The 13,586-nt window shown below is 38.4% G+C and overlaps 2 protein-coding genes and 1 long non-coding RNA gene across 5 annotated transcripts in view; 2 read left to right on the plus strand and 1 right to left on the minus strand.

Annotated features, from left to right (window-relative positions):
• LOC143124539 (putative JmjC domain-containing histone demethylation protein 2C) overlaps positions 1-637 on the plus strand; it is a 77,070-nt gene extending 76,433 nt beyond the window's left edge. Inside the window, exon 26 of the mRNA XM_076286151.1 lies at positions 1-637. This exon is cut by the window's left edge and continues 373 nt beyond it. The gene's annotated coding sequence lies outside the window, so the exon portion shown is untranslated.
• Positions 638-4,270: 3,633 nt separating this feature from the next.
• Positions 4,271-8,690, minus strand: LOC143124540 (mucosal pentraxin-like). 3 transcript variants are annotated; one of them, XM_076286152.1, is made up of 4 exons: positions 8,581-8,690; positions 8,309-8,380; positions 7,799-7,901; positions 4,271-6,421 (listed from the first exon to the last, which is right to left on the minus strand). In XM_076286152.1, exons 2-4 carry the CDS (start codon positions 8,364-8,366, stop codon positions 5,896-5,898), a joined length of 687 nt encoding a protein of 228 aa, XP_076142267.1. In that variant the 5' UTR covers positions 8,367-8,380; positions 8,581-8,690; the 3' UTR covers positions 4,271-5,895. The 3 variants fall into 3 exon arrangements, with proteins under 3 accessions (XP_076142267.1, XP_076142268.1, XP_076142269.1); XM_076286153.1 differs by lacking the exon at positions 8,581-8,690 and having other exon boundaries at positions 8,304-8,380; XM_076286154.1 differs by lacking the exon at positions 8,581-8,690 and having other exon boundaries at positions 8,271-8,335.
• A 1,848-nt stretch (positions 8,691-10,538) lies between these two features.
• On the plus strand, positions 10,539-11,712 carry LOC143123840 (uncharacterized). Its single transcript, XR_012986919.1, has 2 exons — positions 10,539-10,613; positions 11,541-11,712. It is a non-coding gene; the product is annotated as an uncharacterized LOC143123840 (long non-coding RNA).
• Positions 11,713-13,586: the final 1,874 nt, after the last annotated feature.

Genomic DNA, 13,586 nt, shown 5'->3' on the forward strand with positions numbered 1-13,586 from the left:
GCAGCAGCCGAGTCTGGTATCCAGACAGGCTGCATGCAGAGGGCCCCGCCAGAGCCCAGCCAGAGCCCAGCCAGAGCCGGACAACTCCAGTGCATCTCTCTTTCCAGTGATCTGACTGTCTATAGAAATGTACAGTATGTAAAACAAGAAAACATTAAAAAAACATATATTTACTATTTATTTGGAGAGGGCATCTTAGAAATCTCTTCTATGTGTTCTCGCAGTCGTGGGTTTGGATTGTTTTTGCCTGATGGACATGAGACATTGGACAGTGAGAAACTCACAGTCCAGTCGACCACCTGACAGACAGCTATCGCTAAATTGTTCTCTGCATAAAGTCATTATATTGATGCTAATGTTAAATTATTTAGTTTGCAGGACTTCACTGTGCAATGGGAGAAAACTTCAAAAGAGGTTGTAATTTATTGAGGTTGAATGTGTGTTTAAAAAAATTATATGTGGTGACATTTTGACAAAAAAGTCATGTAAATATGAAAGTATATATATGCATACATTGGATAATGTATTTTTCTATAACATGCTTTGTTTTGGATTTGTTTTAAATGTGTTTCTGTGCTTTGTACATTTGAGTCAAAAAGCTGTTTTACATTTTCCATTAAAAATGGATTTATCAAAATCTGAGAATGCATTTTGTTTCTCTGTTTTGATTTTAAAGAATACATTCTGGAATCTCTGTCTTTTGACTGTATGCCCAATTCCATTTCCAGATGCTCCTTTCTACTCCACTTTTTAAGCAGTTGAAAGAATAGCTATAACTGATGTAATCAGAATATATTTTGAATATAAGTGAATATAAGTGTGGTTCTTGAAATCTGAGCAGTGTAGTATTGTAGCACAAAAGCAAGTTTGATATGGAATTTAAACATTGTTCAATACTGCCACCTAGTGATATTTAAAATAAACTCATTTGCTACACACCAAACCTTTCACATCATTGTAAGAAATCTCAAAAATATGGTCTACCTATGTATTTTTTATCATCATGATGTTGCCTAGCCACCTTTGTGATCCTAAACGGAATGGTTTGATGCAAGAATATTGTTACCAGTTAAATGCATCTAATCATTCAATGGAAACTTTGATTGTCTCTCTTGACTCTTGATTATGGTTAAATGATTTAGTAGACACTTTTGGTTACATGATTTAGTAGACACTTTTGTCCAAATCGACTTACAAATTAAAAGAATACAATTAAATAGTTAAACATAAACTGTGAACAGTTTTAAAATGTTGGTAAGACTACATTAAGGAAAATAGCAATAATTAACAATAATGTCAATGCAATATCAATGATCAATAGCCTAATGAAAATAAACAGATATTAAGAATAATAACAATATAATTTATTTATATAGCACTTTTCAAGCACAGTCATAATTATGACCACCGTTAGCATAGTGGTCATATAGGGATTCCCCCCCACCCACCGTCATCAACTTCCTGAATTTTTGGTTAACGATTCCCTGGACACTGAAACACCGTGGCATATGAAATTTGGTGGGCATGTAACCCCATTAGACTTTAATGTGAAAATGTAGTTTGTTCCCCGGGGCCCACTCCCTGCGCACCACCCCCCGCACTGGTTGAAATCTTCAGTTGAACTGCACCAAATTTCATGTGTATGGTGAACCTGACATCCTCTGGAGGTATGCAAAGTTGCGTGGAATTCCGTTCATGGGGGACCATTGTGTCAGTGGATAAAGGGTGGTCTGCACACTGCAATTGCTTCAAAAATATTAACTTTATTACTTTAAAAGCATAGCAATGTTTCGATCACCCTGGATCTTCGTCAGGGATATGGGTGACAGGAAGAGTGTGGCCTATATCACATGACCATACATTCAACACCCGCCTACGCAGGGCACCCAAGGGTGCCAATCACCATGACTGACAGGCAGCTCGGCCTGTGTCAGTGGTACAAAGTACAAAAAACATTGCCAATTTTGACATGGGGTACATGCATAGTATCAATAGGCCTAGGCCTATATGCAAACTCTTAAGGTCCATGACAAAAACAGATAGACATTTTTTGAAAATAACAAATGGTCGCACTCCAAAAAGTCTTTTCTTGCTTTTAATTCATTTTAGCACAGGGGTTAATTGACAAACGTTTCGGCCTGATGGCCTTCGTCAGTGTGTTACATCCCTATGGCTACTTCCTAGTTTTAAATAGACAAGTTTATTCAATTAGTAGCACCTGTCCTCATTAGCTCCGTGAATTCAACAGGCGCTCCTACACATCAGGCCTCACCGGCCGTTCATCAGTCGGAGCGCTTGGTGTCTCCAAAATGCAACACAATAATTTACATTTTAACAACGCATCACCACATATCGTATAGTCAGACAATGATAAATACATAAGACAATAACATGTCAGTGACACTCAGAATGACACAATCACAGAAATGACGACAGATCAAAGTCTTCATTCATTCCCTCTGGTGACATAGAACGTAGGCGATACATCCAGAAAGACTCCCTCTGAAGGAGCTTTTTGTCTGTATCTCCTCCTCTTCGAGGTCTTTGTACGTGCTCTATACCAGTGCATTTCAGATCTTCTAAAGTGTGATTTTTTTCTATGAAGTGTCTTGCTACAGGTGAAGTTATATCATTCCTACGGATGGCTGATTTATGTTCACTCAGTCTTGTTCTTAATTGTCGCGATGTTTTCCCAACATATAATAAATGGCAAGGGCATTGCAAAAGATAAATTACGTTTTTCGTAGAACAATTTATTAATGAATCTATTTTGTACAATTCTCCCGTGTGAAAGCAGCTGAACGTATTGGTTTTTAGCATGTGTGGACAAGCAGCACAATTTCTGCAAGGGAAGCACCCCTTGATGAAGGAGGGCTTCCCTGTGCGAATGACGTCCGACCTTACCAATAGATTATTTAAGTTACTCGACCTTTTATGAGTGAAGAGAGGTGGTGCAGCAAATGTGTTATTCAAAGAGGTGTCTGTTGTTAGAATATGCCAATGTGTATTCACAATTGATTTGATAGGTCTTGATAATTTGTTGTATGTGAGTGCGTAGTTCACTGAAAAAGGACTTGTCTGTTTTTTTCCTTTCTTCGATAGTAGTTCTGATCTTTGCGATGATCTTACTTTCTCATAAGCTGGGGTCAACCATTCTTCAGGGTACCCCCGTGATCGAAATCGGTTAAGCAAAGTTACTGACTGTTTTTCAAATAGACAGATAGAAAGAAAAGAAAAATGAAATAAATACATTCCAACCGCATAAACACATACATATACCAAGTGGGCTAATCATCATACAAACGAACTAAGAACCAGCAGAACCACCCACTGGATTCTTTTCATCATTAAGCCTTATACTGCTCCTATGTTCAGCAATACCAGCAATATGTGTTTTGAGCAACATCTTGTCTTTCAAATATAGGCTAGAGCACAAGGACATTTAATCATATAGATGAATTTTTTTGTATTGCACGTTATGACTTCCTTTATTTTGTATGCCTTTCCTGTATATGGATGGTTAAAGGTGGTTAAAGATGGTTAAAATGTGGTAGGGCTGTCTGAAAGAAAGGTATTTTAGTGTAGGGTCTGAGCTAAGGATAGGCCAGTGCATTAAGTGACTGTACAGTACACCAATCGGCCTGTAGATGGTGGTGTTGAGCGAAAGGTTGCCAGTAGAGGATGACTACATAATTTACTACATTTCTACACATGCACATTTCTACGCACGCACACACATATGCATGCACGCACACACATACAGTACACACACACAGACACACACATAAACACACACACACACACACACACACACATAAAGACACACATACACACTCGCACGCACGCACACAGGCACACAAGACACACTCGTACGCACACACACACTCACATAAACACACACACACTCACACACACAGTACATATACACACACAAGCACACACAGATAGGCATGCCCTCTAGCATAATCCCTCCACATATCCCCACACACACTCTCACAAGTGAACACACACACACACACAGAAGCACAAAAGCAGACACACACACATGCACACACTCCTTTAAGATGGGGACAAATTGACTAGCGTGGTCTATTTTCGCGAAGAGAATGTGCAGAACTGAGCGGTGGTCATACTTTGTACCGATATGCGGTATGTCTAGTTAGAGATATGATCCATGAGTGTTCAAATCTGGCATTGTCATGTTTGCTTAAGATATGATTCTTTACTTTAAAGGAACCATATTGTAACGATTTGATAGCGACACACACAGTTGTCCAATCAAAGGTTTAATGCAGAAGCGGGAATCAGCCAAACACATAGACCAAGACACCATTACATAGGAAACACAAGGGAAGTAAATAAAACAAGCACCATACACGAACAGGGTTGTCACATACAATACACCGGGCAAAACACATGAGGTAAAACCTAAAGAAAGACTACACAAGCTAACACATACATGACAAGGTAAACGCAAATACACTCACTAAAACCGACATTACACAAACCAGCATTCACACACATTGCATTCTGGGAGGCTAGCACTCAGTCCAAACGACACCGACGTTACAATATGTAAGATTGTGGCCAAAACTGGTACTGCAATCACTTTCAAATTACTGTAGAACGGTGTATCCCCTCCCCCTCCCCCCTGACTCGAGGTTGCCATTTTTCTGTGACTAATTTTTGATTGCACAAAACCCCTGATTATGTCAACAGAGGGTAGTTCTGGGGAGTCTCTTTGGCAACAGATGCACTTATAGATGCAGATGCACTGCACTGTATAGAATTGGTAAACCACGGATTGCAAAGTGGATTGAAAAAGTAATTTTCTACAGCTTCTTTACAATTACTGTGATAAACAGACACAATCTCTATAGGTGTAGGAGTCTTCTTCATGTTGTCAGGCACCTAATAGGGGTAAAATAACAATAAAAAATAATAATATATTCACTTTGGTTCATTCAGAGTTGCAGAGAGAGAGAGAGAGAGAGAGAGAGAGAGAGAGCATATGTGTGCTACTGCTCTTTAGACCAAGTGTGTAATCAGCTGAATGAAGTTTGGTTAAAAGTAAAAGTCCTCGTTAAACTAAACTGTTCAATAAAAGTCCTTTGTCCCTTTTTCAAGTATAAGAGAATTACTTTGTATAAACACATAGCATAAAAGAACAAACTCATAGTATAAAAACACACTTAAATGACAGGGTTATCTACAGATCTTCCAAAAGTGGATGCTTGGTTAACGCCAACTCAAATCTCTTTGCAATGATGAGCTCAACGATACTGTACACAAACACACCAGAGACAACACTATCAGCCTGTTTTTGCCACAGGAGCGTCAGTTATACATTGGATGATTGTGAGTTATCCTTTGGCGTATTACATCAGATTGTCAAAGGCTGCCATTGACATTACTGCTTTGGTGTTGACCTATGAGAGAAGACATTTTCTGCCTCTGCGTCCAATGCTTTTCTCACAGCATTTTCACAAGTGAAACCAAATTTTGCCAGTTGCTTGAGACTTGTTTATGGACTTATCTATATAGCAATGTATAGATTTTTGCTCTTGTTATTATAGTTCTGGTTGTACTTTATTCATCCCTAATGAATTACATTAGAATAACACAAAAAGGGGAAGAACAGGGCTTTGCAATACTATTAGACACTATTTTTTGGTCTCCCTCAATGTTGACTCTATGGATACAACCTTGATGTGTTAATACAGTTCCAAGTCCACATATTTTTTTTACAGATGATTTTTATTAATCAGATACATTTTTGAAAGAAGTACTGATATACATAAATATGCTCATGATTTCAAATGCAGAAAACATTTTCTGGAACAATATTCTATATTTACTTTATGTAGTTGCTGACTTTTGTTTGCCTATTTATCATCACTGATTATGAAAACAACCATTTATCTGACTGTCCTCAATTACAACATCCCCAACGATGTTGAAATCAAGGGCTCTCCAGTTGATGACATCACCAGGGGTGAAGTTCAGGTCACTAGCAAAGCGTTGGATCTCACAAGCAGAAAGGACATAGTCCCACATATGGACATCAGTGATCATCCCTACAAATGACTGGGCTGCATCAAACCGTCCATCCACTGCGTCCTGCTCTTGTCCCAGTACTATGTTTGGCTCTCCATCCAGATTTCCCTTGAATGTGACCTTCCTGGTACTTGGATTCCCATTGATCCAGACCTGACTAAGTCCGGAGTTGGAATCCCAGGTGCTGCAGATGGAGTACCAGGTGTTTGGTTCGTCTGGTAGGCCATAAAATTGAGAGTTTTTGCCACGTGTGTGCACTTGAAAATGACCTTTGTTTGCTGTTTTGAAGATTAGGAAGTCATTGTTATTGGCAGTGGATGCCGTTGAAAAAAGAGAGTAGGTTCGAGTAAGGTCAGTAAGGAACCTGTAAAAGAAAAACAATGCCATTGCTTCATGTAGGTATGGATGGATTTTGTAGTGTACTGTTGAATCCAATATAGCATGTGGGGCAGCTTGATACTTTACAGGCCCTATTTTAGTGTTCAAAAACGGATGGTCTGATAAAAGTTTACAGACATTAAAGGCGTGGCCAGCCCACATTCACTAATTTAATGCCAGATTTTCTGATCAAACGCTGGGTGCTGGGCGCAAAAGGGTTGCTCTTAGGTTTCTCATTCGGTCATGGGTGTTTTGGGCCTAACATGGTTTAAAGGGATATTCCACCATTTGGGGAATTACACTCATTTTCCACCTCCCCTTGAGTTAAACAGTTGATTTTTACCTTTCTCCAGTTCATGAAGCCGTTCTCTGAGTCTGGAGATACCACTTTTAGCTCCAGCCTATCATAGATCATTAAATCGGATTAGACCATTAGCATCTCGCCTGCTAGCATCACATTTAAAAGTGACTAAGATTTCCGGTAATTTCCGGCACAATGATATCATGCAGCACCTGAAAATAGTCCCAGTAGGCTAACTTCCAGCAACAAGGTTGAGTTGCAGCAGATGAATTGGTTGGTGACTGGATTATTACGCCTGAATGAGAGTATAGTTCCATGTCAAATCAGCCAAGAAAATCACCATGTTTAATTTTCCGTTGGATTTATTACACTTTCTAACTTGACAGGAGACAAGTTTTAAATAGGAAAATTACCAGAAATCTTAGTCACTTTTAAACATTATGCTAGCAGGCGAGACGTTAATGGTCTAATCCGATTCAGTGATCTGGAGAAAGGTAAAAATCAGTTGTTTAACTTGGCCCCAGCTGTGGCGCAACTGGCTGGGGCACCTGCACCATAGGCCGGCGACCCGGGTTCGATTCCCGCCCCGTGGTCCTTTCTGGATCCCACCCCTGCTCTCTCTCTTCGCTTCCTGTCACTCTCCACTGTCCTTTAATTAAAGCCATAAAAAGCCCAAAAAATATATTTAAAAAAAAAAAAATCAGTTGTTTAATTCAAGGGGAGGTGGAAATTTTACGTTGTACGTCACTTTTCCACGTCAAAGGGGAGGTGGACATTTTACGTCATACGTCACTATTCCACATCAAAGACAGTTTTTATAAATCTGAGCGTTGCCATGGATTTGAGCACATGCATGGTCTAAGATCAAATCTGTGCGTAAAAAACTCTTTATAAATGAGGCCCCAGGAGTTTTTTGAAGGTAGAGAGGGATGTTCCTGGTCTGGTAGGAACTAGTAATGCATTCCACCAACGGTGATAAGAGAATAAAGAAATATAGAACAAATATAGAGAAAAGAAAACTGCAAATCCTGTCATTCATGCATATAGAGCACCAAGACCAACCTGAGGCAGACTGTCACAGAGGTGAAGTTATTTCCTGATGGCAGGAGTCTGACACGAGCAACATCAGACTCCACAGGAAACGTAAACATTTTACCTGACAGATCTGTTTGGATAACAGTGAGAAGGAAATAGTTATCTGATCAGATGTTTTATTACAAGAATACATGTACATCCAGAAATTTGAAGGTACAGTATATATCAGCCTTTATATCAATAATAGTGAAACATTTGGTAATACAAGTAGTGGTAACACTTTACGGTAAGGATACATGAATATGCTCAATAAATCATAATTCATAATGATGTACTCACTGTACCAAATACTCTAGTTGATGTGTTGCTCATGCAAGTCAAGAATGACAGATTATGAACTCGTCAATTCCTGATGACTCATGAGATATTAAGGAATGAAGTAATGCATAAATCATGAATTAATTCATGCATTAATTCATGATAATTTATGTACCCTTACCATAAAGTGTTCTTTCTTTTTGTTATACTCCACCTTACCTTGAGGAACAGCACAACAGGCTGTGAAAAGGATACTTGCAATCAAAAGTATCTGCATCCTTCAAAAGAAATCTGAAAATAAATTGTAAATTTAGCTAATGTCCTCAAAAACACTGTTAAATCAAATGTACAGTAGGCTACTTTTTATGCAATTAGTATCTATAATTTCTACATTTCACCATATATAGAAACAAATGGCCTCCACTTTTTATTTATTGTGCTTATTATGAAGAGCACAATGATGTAGAATGAAAAAAAAAGTTCACACTTACCTTCCTTATGACCTAGTTAAGACGGGTTGACACTGTGACTCTTCTGTCTGGGTAGCTTGTACTCAACTCCAGGGCCAGCGCTGCCTTATAACCCCTCAAGGGGAGTGGCCAGAGGACAGGTCTGAGCTGTTCTACTCTGAGAACAATGGATTTGTACATATTGTGCAATTAAGGATAAAAAGAAACCCAGCCATTACAGGAAGAAAGCCCTGGTGTTGATCAATAGCAGGTGTGCAAGAAAGAAGTTCCAGTGAAGGAAATTACTCATTTAGCCAAACCCAATCTTGTTCCAAACTTTTTTGGAATTGGGGTTGTAGCTTTAAGTCTCTCGCCACATCACTGACAACAAATTTGCCATGCCATAAACCTACAAGTTCATAGCGTAAATACTGTATAAGAGATGCATTCAAAAAGTTACAATTTAACTTGTGAAGTGGTGCAAAGTGGAGACAAGTCTCTGACATTGTCAATGCATACCCAGATTGCTTGACATTGCACTGTGTTACACTGTTGATCAGGAAGGATGAGCCTTTTAGTTGCTTTTAAACTAACTGGGTACCGTGTTAGCTCTAAATGGTGTTATATTGATGGCAAGGGCAAGGAGCATGATGTTCCATGTGTTCCGATTGGATCATTAAAGTTTCTCAAGAAACTGATGCCTAAAGTTCTCAAGAAATTTGAGGTTGGAGATTTGGCTTCGGGGAGTCGTTCATTAACTGGATTAAACTTCTATACACCTCTCCTTCAGCCACAGTAATCACCAATGGACTAACATCACAAAGTTTCACTCTTCACCGGGGAACTAGACAAGGGTGACCACAATTGTGAGTGATGCAAGTCACCCCGCTCACAATTTGTTTGATCCACTGCCCTCTGGGAAGAGGTACAGAAGCCTGCGCTCCCGCACCACCAGACTCACCAACAGCTTCATACACTGTTAGGATGCTGAACTCTCTCCCCCCTCCACCCTCAGCCACATAACATCTTGGACTTTTGGTATGGAGTAAAACTTGTGTCACCTTAAACCGAATTTGAATATGAATTTGAATATGAATTTGAGCAATTGTATTGGAAAAACGAATTTGAATAGTATATATTGAAACTGAATTCATTAGATTGGAACTGAATCTCAGTCAACTTGAAATTGAATATAATATTTTGAAATTGAACTCATTTGCTCTGGTACATAAATTATCCTGACTGAAAATGTCGCTCTTGGAACTTTCACATTCAGTTCTCACAATTCAGTTTCAAAACGTGAAATTCAATTTCAGTCTACCGAGTTTTACCAATTAGGTCCACAGACAAAACATAACATTCAAGTAAACCATATAAAAAGTAAAAAGTAAATAAGAAGGCACATACAGTGAAGAAATAAGAGCAGCAAAAAATGGGTTGAAAATTGTGGCATAGTGGTGCAAGTTATGTAAGAGCAGCAGAAGTGTGTTCAGAAGTGTTTTCAGGACACAGGACAACAACAACAAGTTGCAAAGTGTGCAAGTGTACAAGTGGAGTAGTGCAAGTGGAGTAGTGCAAGGCAGCCATTGTGGGTCCAAAATATGGAGTAAAACTTGTGCCACCTTAAACCGAATTTGAATATGTTGTATTTGCATTTGAATTGCTGAATTTGAACAATTGTATTGGAAAAACGAATTTAAATAGTAGGCTATATGTTGAAACTGAATTCATTAGATTGTAACTGAATCTCAGTCAACTTGAAATTGAATATAATATTTTGAAATTGAACTCATTTGCTCTGATACATAAATTATCCTCACTGAAAATGTCGCTCTTGGAACTTTTACATTCAGTTCTCACAATTCAGTTTCAAAACGTGAAATTCAATTTCAGTCTACCGAGACAAAAACAGCTGGTAGCTCAGGAAAAGCAATCAGTGCAGAGCTATTGTGATCGCGTGACTAGTTCCGAGCGCGAAGCAAAGAGCATAGCACCCTCCTGTCTCCTGAACCTCCTTACAGTGTCGAACAGAGAAAGAAGAGATGGAAGCGACTGGCACATCAGAAAACGTCCAAGTAAGTTGATATCATATGCCATGTCTGTTAACGTTACTTTGTATATAATGTACATTATATGCTAGCGCTGGCTGGCTAGCCAGCATAGTTTCATCGACTAAGTTAAAGTTTTTTCCATAGTTCAGAACCAGTTAGACTACTATAACGTTACTCTTTGATAGAACAATATGATTGGTCAATGTCATATCATTGTGCCTTTTAGGCCTGTAAGAACACGTTACAATGTCAGGTTAAACAGTATCATTCATGGAAAACTGGATATGTCCCCCTAGTTAAGCTTTTTTCATCGTTGTGTTGTCTGTTAGCTAATGCTACGTGGGGCAATTTTTTCGTGCCGTGATGTTGCCAGACAACTGGATTGCGATAACTTTGTTAGCAAATGGTAGCTAGCTAGCTTCTAAGAGTTTCAAACTGAATATGTTCTATATCTATAATATGATCAAGACTCAAGAGACCCTAGTTTAACAGTATTTCTACAGGCTGATTTATGCTTCTTCATCGACTCCATGCAGATTTTGTAAAAGTTATTGAGAAATAGACACAGTATATTACAATAACCTAATTATTATACTTTAACTGTGTGTTGTCTTGATACTTCTGTTTCAGTAATGTGTGTGTAGATTGCAAATAATGTGTTGTATGACGATAGAAATGTCCTTGGTTCTTAATTAACTCATTGTATAGACCAAGTCGTGTGTGTGCAGAGAAGGTGTAATGATATTTTATTATGATGTATACGATGCAAGGTATGAATGTGTGTGTGAGAAACAACTGATTGTCTCTTAGGTGCACAGACTTGTCTCTGTATCCTGATTGCCTGATGCTTATGAGACCTCTTTGCGCAGAGATGAATAAACAATTAACGAGAAAGACTCACAGTAGACCTTTAAGCTAAACACTGATTGTTTGTTGGTTTTATTTTCATAGGTTGAGAGGCCTCAATGAACAGTGGACAGTGAGATCGACTGAGGACAATGGACCTTTGGACTGGCACCGATCAGACATGGACACCGAAGCTTGATTTCTCTTAATAAATATCTTTGCAAGATGCAACACATATTGTAAAACACTTTACACACTAATAAACATGTCCACTGTTGTTTTCTCTGGAATTGATTTGTTTGCCATTGGTGGTGATGGATTTCCAAATGGATTTCCAAATGTATGGGCAATCTAAATTTTAGTTTATGTGTGTAATCAGCTGATATTAGATATGATGCAATTGCAAAATCATGTAGGTTTATCCTTTGCAACATAAGGAAGAACAGACGTTATCTGACACAGGATTCCACACAACTTCTTGTTCAGGCCATGGTCATCTCCAAGCTGGACTATTGTAATTTACTATTAGCTGGTTTACCTGCTTGTGTAGTAAGATTGTTACAGCTGATTCAGAATGCTGCCGCACGCCTGGTCTTTAATCAGCCAAAGACATATGTAACTCCTCTCCTAGTTACTCTCCATTGGCTCCCTATTAGGCAGAATTAAATTTAAATCTCTCACTTTGGCCTATAGGACACTGACCGGATCTGCTCCTTGTTATTTTAATTCAATGATCAAGACGTACTGCCCACTGCGGTCTTCTGAAGAGTGTCTGTTGTGTCGACCAGACATAAGTCAAATTCAAGACTTTTCCTCAGTGGTTCCATGTTGGTGGAATGAGTTGCCCAGTGCTCTCTGTTCCTGTGATAGTTTTGGGTCTTTTAACAGGGGTCTAAAGACGTATCTGTTCAACATGCACTTAGTTCATTAACACTTATGGTTTGTATAGTATTGTTTCATTTTCATTAGGCTGTTGATTAATTTGACATTGTTGTTTATTATTGATATTCTCCATAATGTAGTCTTACCATGCTATTGTTATTTTTATTATATTATTGACTGAATGTACATTATTGTTTATAATTACTATTTTCCCTTTTTTCTCATTGTTTATGTCATTAGACTATTGATTGAATTGACATGGTTGTTTATTATTGCTATTCTCTTTATTATAGTCTGACCAACATCTTCATTTGTTCCCTGTTAAATTTTAAGTATTATATTGTTTTGTATTTATAAGCAAATAAAGGTAGCCTACACATCATAGTATTACAAGAGTGGCTTTAAACGTAAGAAAACGGTAATGATTTGTCCTTTTTTGGTCATTCAAACATGTAGATTTTTATTCACATAATTACTAGGTTGTTGCCTTTTCTATCCAGTAGGTGGCAGTCCAGGATAAGAAATAGAGCAGTAGTTGAGTAGGAAAAACGAAAACGAGAGAAAGTTATGCCCATGACATTTTAAAGAATGACAGGCTAGAAGTTTGCAATTTAGTACTGCAATTGGTAGACAGTACATTGATGTTTGATGGCTAGCTGAGTAGTTCTGTATGGACTGACAGGCTGGAAGTTTGAAATGTAACACTGTAAAAAATGTTTTAGCCTATTTAAATTTACAAAAACGGTAGGTAAGACCATACATCGATGTTTGATGGCTAGCTGGGTAGTTCTGTACTTCAAGGATTGACAGGCTAGAAGGTTTAGATGTAATACTGCAAAAAAAAAAATATTTGTTTAAAATTACAAAAACGGTAGGTAAGTAGGCCTAGGCTACATCGATGTTTGATGGCTGGGTAGCCTAGGCTAGTTCTGTATTTCAAGGATTGACAAGCTAGAAGTTTGAAATAATACTGCAACAAATGTTTTATTTGTTTAAAATTACATAAACGGTAGGTGAGACAGTAGGCCTACAATCGGAATGTGTTTTATGAATCGTGCGTGCAGATCTAATAACCGTGCAAACCAAGTGACCACTATGCTCTGCTTCGCGCTCGGAACTAGTCACGCGATCACAATAGCTCTGCACTCGATTGCTTTTCCTGAGCTACCAGCTGTTTTTGTCTCGGTAGACTGAAATTGAATTTCACGTTTTGAAACTGAATTGTGAGAACTGAATGTGAAAGTTCCAAGAGCGACATTTTCAGTGTGG

Source organism: Alosa pseudoharengus, unplaced genomic scaffold (genome assembly GCF_046254945.1).
Source record: "Alosa pseudoharengus isolate Yale_2024_CS ecotype anadromous, Long Island Sound unplaced genomic scaffold, YU_APseudo_1.1 YU_APseudo_1.1_scf_15, whole genome shotgun sequence".
NCBI lineage: Eukaryota > Metazoa > Chordata > Actinopteri > Clupeiformes > Clupeidae > Alosa > Alosa pseudoharengus.

Excerpts from the sequence above, each read along its gene's own strand:
- LOC143124540 (XM_076286152.1), bottom strand. The coding sequence starts at position 8,366 with ATGCAGATACTTTTGATTGCAAGTATCCTTTTCACAGCCTGTTGTGCT. Across the intron at positions 7,902-8,308 it reads CTGTTGTGCTGTTCCTCAAG|ATCTGTCAGGTAAAATGTTT; the intron begins GTAAGGTGGAGT and ends TTATCCAAACAG. Across the intron at positions 6,422-7,798 it reads TCTGTGACAGTCTGCCTCAG|GTTCCTTACTGACCTTACTC; the intron begins GTTGGTCTTGGT and ends TTTCTTTTACAG.